The sequence below is a fragment of the Carassius carassius genome, chromosome 24 (genome assembly GCF_963082965.1).
Source record: "Carassius carassius chromosome 24, fCarCar2.1, whole genome shotgun sequence".
NCBI classification, from domain to species: domain Eukaryota; kingdom Metazoa; phylum Chordata; class Actinopteri; order Cypriniformes; family Cyprinidae; genus Carassius; species Carassius carassius.
This window is the reverse complement of record NC_081778.1, coordinates 31,938,629-31,948,628: the sequence shown is the minus strand read 5'-3', so window position 1 is coordinate 31,948,628 and position 10,000 is coordinate 31,938,629. Positions and strand designations below refer to the sequence as shown.

General features: G+C 35.3%; 1 protein-coding gene across 4 annotated transcripts in view; it reads left to right on the top strand.

Moving 5' to 3' along the window:
• LOC132103460 (cyclin-dependent kinase 14) overlaps positions 1 to 10,000 on the top strand; it is a 176,437-nt gene that overhangs the window by 103,786 nt on the left and 62,651 nt on the right. For all 4 annotated transcript variants that reach the window (XM_059508585.1, XM_059508587.1, XM_059508586.1 and 1 more), the window contains 2 exons: positions 2,191 to 2,311; positions 7,323 to 7,416. In XM_059508585.1, the coding sequence (XP_059364568.1) occupies positions 2,191 to 2,311; positions 7,323 to 7,416 (215 nt within the window). The remainder of the gene's footprint in view (positions 1 to 2,190; positions 2,312 to 7,322; positions 7,417 to 10,000) is intronic.

Genomic DNA, 10,000 nt, shown 5'->3' with positions numbered 1-10,000 from the left:
TGTGATCGACTGATGTTACATGTGACACTGAAGCTGGAGGAATGATGCTGAAAATTCAGCTTTGCATCACAGGAATAAATTATTTTTTTAAAGAATATTCAAATAGAAAACTATTATTTTAAGTTGTAATAATATTTCACAATATTACTGTTTTTTCTGTATTTTTGATCAAATAAATGCAGGCTTGATGAGCAGAAGAAACTTCTTTAAAAAACATTAAAAATAGTAATGTTTCCAAACTTTTGGTCTGTACTGGATATATTCAACTTAATATAATATAATTTTATTTATTTATTTTATATTATTTTTTGTATATTTTTATATAAGTTAAAGTATCTTGATAATTGTATTTTTTTAATTAAAATGCTGCATAATAACAAAAATATGCAACTGTCATGATATTTTAATGTACAGAAAAATATATAGATAATAATATCATGACAATAAGCAACTATCATTATGCACACACATATATTCAAATGTCATGTTATTTTACTTGTATAAAACAGAAATATCATAGAAATATAAAAAAATATATAATAAATATACAACTATTAAAATATCTAAAAACAACTATCATGATATTTTAACATATTTAATTAAATTATTTTTGGATATTTTTATACATGTTAGATTTTCATGATATATGTACAGTTTTTTTTTTAAATGTCGTAGTTTTTTATTTTACAGTGTTCATGAAAAATATAGAACTATGATATTTTTTATATATTAAAACTTAATGCACATGTAATCACTGCGGTAGCATATATATTTGTTAAACACTGGGACGGTAAGTGATGTGTAATTCATTCAGCTTGACCTTTGACCCCTTCTGGAGTTCCTGAGTGCTTTGAAGAAGTGCAGACCTCACTCCTCCTCTTCCTCGATTCTGTGACCTCTGACCTCTCACCGCCTCTCTTTCTCCCATCAGTTACTGGCTGCGCTGCTGTTACTCTAGAGTTGAGTGTAATGATGATTAGAGGCTCTGTCGCGCGTGATCCGCCCCACACGGGGTTAATGATAGCCTCTCGCGCATCCGGCCGAACAGCCGCTCACTCTCTCTGACGTTCCTCTCTTTGTTTAGCTCAGGATTATTGACTGCAAATTACACCGCCGCTATTCCCGTCCCGTCAGAGCGCTTCAAACACCCCAAGCACAGCAAGTCAAGCCTGTTTAAGACAAACGTGTTAATTAAACCGAGATCTGCCTTCACATTTAGGCCACACATTTCTATCCCCAAGAATAGAACCCGTGATCTCACTGTTGCTAGCGTTGGAATATGAGTTAAGCAAACTTAGAAGATGTTAACACATGCTAAAAACTGTTTCAAGAGCTAAACTGGGATTTTAGCAAAAACATTTGAGATTCTCTGATCTAGACCACCACAGATATCATGATATGTCTATGTATACACACACACACACACACACACACACGTAATATCATAAAAATAAGCAACTATCAATATATTATTAACTAAATTTAATGATATTTGTGTATTTTATATATTAAAACATCATGGTTTTATGATATAATATTTGTATTTATTTCAAAATGTTGGTATAAAATGATATAGTTGAATATATTTCATAATATCGTTATATTTGTATCATGATAGTTGTATATTTTTCATATTATATTTGTATATATTAAAACATTGTGATATTTAACATATACAGATGATGTATATGTCATGATATTATATTATATTTTTTATCTGTTAATATTTCTTGATAGTTGTGTATTTTATGATATTATATTTGTTTATCTTTATATATGTTAATATATCATGATTGTATATTTTTTGGACATTATATATATATGTATTTGTATATTTATATCTTTTAATCTTTTTTATTTTTGTCATAGTAGTTGTTTATTTTATTGTCATATGTTTAGAAACTAAAAATTATGTGTTATAAAAGATGTACTGTATATGTAAATATAATGCCTGCTGAACTTGAATGGTGCTTTTATGAGTGTATTCACTAAACAGACACAAAAACGTGGACCAGATCAAACTAAACTGGGTTGTTGAGGAATGAATGGCATTGACAGAGCATTACATTTAATTTTTTACAGTGATATTTGCATGAATGCCTTTATCCAGAGTGATGTGTTTTTCCAGACTTCTTCCCCATCTGATGATGATGATGATGGTGTGTGTGTGTGTGTGTGTGTGTTGTGCAGGTCTGGCCCGAGCGAAGTCGGTCCCCAGTCACACGTACTCTAACGAGGTGGTGACGCTCTGGTATCGTCCTCCAGACGTGCTCCTGGGATCCACAGATTACTCCACCTGTCTGGACATGTGGTGAGTCTCCATCATCTCTGCATCCATCAGACTCAAAACCACATCCTCTGCTCCCACACATCTGAGTAGTGCACTTAGAAGATCACATCTGTGCAACTCACCAATGCACTGCAATTTTTTTTTTTTTTTTGCAGTTAAAATATCTAAACATCCTCAAATGTTTCCTGACAAGTTTTCTTTTTATAAGTCGTGTCAAGTCACCTTTATTTATATAGCGCTTTAAACAATACAGATTGTAACAAAGCTACTGAATAGGAAAATAGTGAAAAGGCAGTTCATCATTGAATTCAGTGATGTCATCATCCAGCTCAGTCCAGTTTAAATCGTGTCTGTGCAATCATTTGCAATCAAGTAGATGAAAACACTGGTAATGAAGTCTTCCCAACGAAGCAAGCTGGAGGAACCAAGACTCAAACTGGAGGAAAAACCTTGGGAGAAACCACACTCAGTTGAGGGGCCAGTTCTCCTCTGACCTTTTGATATTCTAGGTATTATCAAATTGCCTGAGTTTTGAGAACGTAGCGGACGTAGAGGATTATAATGTAAAAGGAGCTCATTCAAATACTGAGGTGCTAAACCATTCAGGGCTTTATAGGTAATAAGCAATATTTTAAAATCTATGCGATGCTTGATAGGGAGCCAGTGCAGTGTTGACAGGACCGGGCTAATATGGTCATACTTCCTGGTTCTAGTAAGAACTCTTGCTGCTGCATTTTGGACTAGCTGTAGTTTGTTTACTAAGCGTGCAGAACAACCACCCAATAAAGCATTACAATAATCTAACCTTGAGGTCATAAATGCATGGATTAACATTTCTGCATTTGACATTGAGAGCATAGGCCGTAATTTAGATATATTTTTGAGATGCAGTTTTATAAATGCAGGCTTTCTAAGGAAAGATTGCTGTTAAATAGCTCACCTAGGTTCCTAACTGATGACGAATAAAAGAATAAACATCACAAAATTCGGCCAGCTCTTTCCACACCTCTTTTTGGCTTGATAAGGTCTCTCTTCTTCTTCTTCTCTTTGGGTCTTTTATCTGTGTAGTTTTTCTGTCGTGAGCATCTCTCCTGTTCTCTCAGTGTGAATCGATGCTGAGCGCAGTGGAGCGTTGCACTGTTTTCTTCTCTTGAGTGACAGTTTCACAGATGCTGCACAAATCAATAGTCATTATAATCACAGCCAGACTGTGTGTGTGTGTGTGTGTGTGTGTCCATCCGGTCCAGCAGATCTTCACACTCGTGCTCTCGTGTCTCAGCGTGCGGATGAACAGAATGTCACTCAAATGTCACAAAAATGTCACGTAATCTCAGTTCGGACACATCAGATTGAAAGCGAAACTGGAAACTGGTTATTAAATTTAAATTATATCCTGAAATATAAATTAGATTTTGAAGGGGGAGAAAAAAAATCCTGAGTAAGGGTGAAATTATGAGGATTTGAAATTTCAGTACAGCATGGTAATGCTAATGTAATGAAACGTACTATAGTTATGCATATGGATAAAATCTGTCATATGTCAACATTTGCATAAGGAATTAAAATCATAAATCATTTTCAAATAAGGCCAGAATCAAACCTTTAAATGAAACCTCATCGTCCTGCATCCACTCGCCATAACCAACAGATTAAATGTAAATCTGATTGATTAAATTCATATTCATATCATATATTTGATATAACGGTGATATTGAATGCCAGACTGTCATTGAGTATTTTGCATGCAAATGGAAAGACGGATTCCATTTGTTAACAATAGTTAACAAGATAAGTCAACATTAACTAACAATTAAAAATACTTCTAACGCATTTATTAATCTTAACGCTAATGTCAACATTAACTAATGTATTATTAAAAATTATTAAAAGTTGTATTTGTTAATGGACTTGAGCTAACATGAACTAACAATAAACAGTTGTATTTAACATTAACAAAGATTAATAAATATAGCAACAAATGTATTGTTAAATTCTAGTTAGTATTAGTTGATGCATTAACATGTGTATTGTACAGTGTTACCGTATGATTGTGGAAGAAAAATGTAACTTCATTAAAAAAAACATTTTATATTTATATATATAACACAAAAAACAAACATTTTCAGGATAAAAATAATAAAAATAACATGTTTAATAATAAAACCCCTCAGTAAAATCCTTCAGAATTAAAACGTTAAATACTGGTCTATGTAAGTGCAGCTGAAGTGGAGAAAGAAGCTCATTTTGAGAAAACAGCCTTTAAATATATCTATTGTAGTTAAAATCTACAGACACAAATAGATAAAGTGCAATAAAATAAACTCTTAAATGTGTAAATTGGTCATTTTCTCTCCACTAGACTAAAAGAAGACAAGTTATGGAAGCAAAATATAACTTAATAAATAAGAAAATAAGAAAAAAAAGCCAGAAATAAAATTGTTTTTTAGAAAAAAAAAAAAATTCAAGGAATATTTAATAAATAAATACATATTTAAATATATGTATTGTTTTTTAAATCTACAGACACAAATAAATAAAGTGCAATTAAGTAAACTCTTAAATGTGTATTTAGGTAGTTTTCTTTCCACTAGACTGAACTGAGACAAGTTATGGAAGAGCACAAACCCAGTGTATTAAAAAAAACAAAAAACACTGGTTTTGCCAGTAATGTCTTGCCTTAAATAAAGATCTGGAGTAACTGGCTGGTATCCGGGTCTGGCCGTCTAAAGAGTGTCCTGAGAAATGAGGCGTGACGAGGACCACATCTGCAGAGAGAGGGAAGAGGAGCAGGTGGTTTCCCAGTAACACATCAGTCAGGATGAGGATTAGCACACGCTCGTATCTCTGCCCCGCTGTAAGCTGACATCTTATCAGCCGCCTGCCAGTCAGATCCAGCCGCAAACTCACATCACATACACATTTATGGAGACAGAAGGACCGATTCTGGAAAGGCTGGTTGTGTTTTCACTGCTGGCGTGTGTTTGTGTGGCTCTCGTCCATTTGCTGTCAGAAATGAGCACTGGACTAGAAATGATGGCATGCTGACGAACGGAGGCCGACAGACGCTGAAACACATTATTTTAGGGTTATTATTATGGAAGCCTGTTTACACCATTAAATAAAAAATAAAATTCTGAAATTATATCTCGCAATTCTGAGAAAAAAAGTCAGAATTCCGAGATATGAACTCCTAATTGTGAGGAAAAAAGAAAGTCAGAATTGTGTGATAAACTCGTAATAGCGAGAAAGAAATGTAGAATTGCGACTTTCATATTTGTGGTGGAAACAGGCTTCCATAATAATAACTTTCGCAATTCTGACTTTAACTGACAGGAATCATATTTTTTATTTTTTTCTGCTGATGAAGAGAAAATAAAAGACTTCATCACACAAATGGTTGTAAAATGCAAAAAGGCTACAAACTCAACATATTTTGTCAGAAAGTGTGATGTGCTTGAGCCAAAATTATTGCAGTCATTGATGAAAAAAAAGGGGGGAAAAAGTAGGTATCGGGCCTGATACTGAGCCAAACGCTGATACCACACAGCATGTAATAAGTGCTATATTCAGACAAAGAAACACAGACGACAGAACAACAGACAGCAGAATGGAGTTATTAGAGATTAATGTTGTCTACGTAGGATATCTATGCAATGAATATAATGATAACCTCTTAGCTTGCTCCCATACACCAGCGTCCTAAACTCCCCATGTTTGCACGTGTCAATGATTATGAATAGATTCAATGAAACATGACATTTAATCTTGACAAACTATATATCATTATAAAGATCTAAGCCTGAAGCATTGACGACAGATCGCTGTTTTTCAATGGAAAGCTTATAAAGAATGTATTTGCTACATTTGTGTAAGCAGTACACATCAAAACATGAAGAATGAAAACGCAGTACTTCAGTATTAACGCCTGTATAGCTGACGAGCGCGAGCTGATAAAGCACGCTGAGTGGATTGAGCGCACAGCGGCTGAGATGCGCAAGCTTGTCCGGTGAATATACATTTCATCACTGAAAAGTTTGTAGTTTGGTCGGCATTCACTATAAACATCATTTATTTTCAACCTTAGGCATAGATGACTTTCTAGCGAAGTGAATCTAGCAACCTGTTTGTAATGCGCTCGGCTGTACGTTACTACTGTCCCTCTCATTGTGCACCAGTACAAACACATGCACATGTAACGCATGATTTGCTTGCTTGAGTGTTTCTGCATCATATGAGTAGCTTTGAAATATAAATCGCAGCACATTTCAGATATCGGTACTCGGTATCGGCAAGTACCAAAAATAAAAGTATCGGTATCGGGCGAGTACCGGAAAAAGTGGAACCGATGCATAAAAGTAAAAGTAAAAACATATTGCACAAAGTTTAAAAACAAAAGCTAATTTTTCAGAAGAGCAAACAATTGTCACAGATCGCAACATAATAAGCGTAAATCAAAATAACGCATTAAAAAAAATAAATGCATGAATTATTATCCCAAAAAGTTTAATTAAATAAAATTTTATAAAATTATCCAAAAATCACATCACTGCTGTAGTGTTTTTAATGAACTCTCTCTGAAGTCATTGATAAATAAACATGTCATCTTTTGACATGTTTATGACCTCTTGAGACCTCTTGACCTCTTGAGAGTTTTTGCAGGCATAAAAGTAAATAAAAATGTAAAATTTTGCTCTGGAAACTAGCTGAAACAAAATAAGTTTACATATTTTATACTTGATTTACAAGTAACGTTATATGGTTTTTAGTACTAGTTAACTATAATAACCCTGTCTTAAGTAAATATTTGAGTTCAAATGGGTTTGGCTGACGAAAGGTTTGGGAATCCCTGAAGTGAGGCTTGTTCTGAATGTTTAATCACACTGATGCTTGCATGCAGTTACAGTTACACAGCAATCAAGCTCAGATCATAAATCATCTGAGCATTACAAGCTGTTTTGATTCTGATATTCATGCACAAATCACCATTCCACTTTCTGAAGGTTAGAGTCAGTGCTGTTTGTTTGTGTCTCAGGGGAGTCGGATGCATCTTTGTGGAAATGATCCAGGGAGCGGCGGCATTCCCGGGCATGAAGGACATTCAGGATCAGCTGGAGAGGATTTTCCTGGTAAGTGTCTCCGCTCTGCTTTCCTCCGCGTTTAATGCCTCGGGTGCTAGATGAAGAGAAATTCTCCATGAATACTAAGATATGGACTGATAGATGAATGTACACAACGCTGCGAGGTCATGCATATTACATCTCATGAATCCAGTAATCATTTCCTGTCATTTAATGTCCGCTCTGATAATTGAAGCAGAGAGTAATGGATTCATATTCACCCTCCAAGTCAAGTAAATAATTCATACAGACAATATCTGAGATGAATAGAGCGGGGTGGCCGGGGGTTCATGGGTGAAACGGATGCCCTCTGGCCGTGAGGGTCAGAGAGAATGACCGGCTTATTGATCGACCCACAGAGAAATTCAGCAGCCGTCTGCTTATGTGAGTGTAAACAAAAAACATCAGAGTCTCTTTGACGCACTGCAGGTTTACCAGTTTGAGGACTAGTTAACCTGATCATTTCCTAACCTGTGTGCTGTGGCTTTTTGAATGGAACACAAAAAGAGAATGTTTGGGAATGAGTGGCACTGTGGTGTCAGTTACGTTTTTGAATCTGCTGAAGGTTCCATTTTTGAATTTAAATGTAGCAGTGTGGATGTTTTTAAATGTTTGAAAATAGAATCTTGTAACATAATGACAGAATGCTGTATTTAAACTCTAAATTAATACACATTGTTCTTTTTAACAAGGATTTCACTGTTCCTGGTGAGGATTGTGTCTCTGAATCACAATTTACTTGGCAGTTATGAAGAATTCAAATAAAGGTTGAATTTATCATTTTATTTTTAGCGGGAAAAATATAAATAATAATAATATTTTCTTTGTTTATATTTTTCATTTGTATATGTTGCATTTTCATTTTTTCGTTTCTTATTTGTATTTTTATTTTTTTTTTAATGAATTTTTATTTTCAGTTTTAGTTAATTATATTAATCCATCAAGTCAAACTAGATTAAAATAAGTAATGTTACCTTGGCAACTAAAAAAAAATGTTTAAAATATTTTATTTCATTTTATTTTAGTAGTTTAGTTTTATTTCAAGTAATTTTAATAAAATAATTAAATCATCAGGAAGACCCTTTCTGGAGAAAATCACTGTATTGTTGTGTTGTTTAGTTGGCCAACACTGTGCAAAAAAACCTCCATTGAATTAAAAAACAGAGATTCAGAGTATATGCACAGTCTAACAATGCTTTAATTTGTTGCTTTAGCATGACAGTTTGTTAGTTATTTTGCATTATGATTATAAAAATGTTGAGTTATGAGTTATTTCCTTTTATTTTTCTGACTTTTTGGCATGCCAAACGACTCCTTTGAGAGTACCTCTGTGAATCTGAACCCTGTGTCCTTGAATGAAGGACGTCTTTGTTCAGAAATGCTGATTGTTTGATTTGGCCCGTCAGGACCCCCCCTGGTCTAATTAGGCTGTGGCTGGTGCTTGTTGTTTGTGTTCCTCTTTGTCAGGTGGGCTCTTGATGGTTCTGGAGGAGCGCAGGGCGTCTGGCAGCTCGTCGCTGTTCTCTGAACCTGATATTTTCATTCCTGTCTTGTTTTTCATTCCTCCTTCCTGAGCAACCTTCGGCTGTCAGTCTGGCCAGCATCATATCTAACCCGTCTTTCAGAGATTAGCCTTCATTACTGCTTCCAAAAGGCCAGACTGCTTCATGCTCCGGGGAAAACAGAGGCCAGCGCTTCTGACCTTCTCTTCCAGAGAGAGAGAGGCTGCTGTTTAAGAGTCTCTCGCTTGTGTTTGTGTGTTTCATTTCACCTTTATTTGGCTGTTTTCAGCTGGAGATAAACTCATTACGTCAAGGTTAATATCCACTTTACGCTTGCGATGCATTTCGAATCCCATCATGCACAGCTGCCACACACGAGAGAGGCCAGATCTGGGAGAAATCTGTTTGTTTTGCTCTTTATTGTGGTTGGAATCACTCAGGAGACTGTGATTATGTGGATATGGGCTTTAAGGATGAGGAACATGTCAGTTATTTCATATATTCATATTTTGTCTTAGACATTAGTGCTATGAATTGAATATTTGGAGATTTTCTGAAGCTTTAGAGGAGGCAAAACATATGCAAACATCTTGTTCTTGTTGTTCTTTGTGTTGAGTCTCATAGGGCAATTTTAGTTATGTTGATATGATCTCAAAGGAATAGTTCACACAAAAATGTACATTTCCTGAAAATGTATGCACCCTCAGGCCGTCCAAGATGAGAATGAGTTTGTTTTTGCATGAGAGCGGACTACAGGTAGTTGTTCTGTAAGTGTGTGTGATGTATTAAAGAAGGCAGACTGGACCGGTGTGTTTAACTATCTGTCAGCCAGCAGGAGATTACCTGTGAATATGGACAGGTCTATCTGCAGCAAACACACACCACCATCATGTGTGAACGACTCTCACACACACTGAGGTTATAGTGAGCGCTTTGACATCAGAATTGAACTGTCTGCTCTTATTACAGGCGCATGGAACACACACACACACACATACACACACACACTGTGGTACTTACATGTAAAATCATAGCAGTTTGAGACTTGAGAGTTTTTCAGCTGTTGTTCATGTTTCATTGTGTTACTTTCC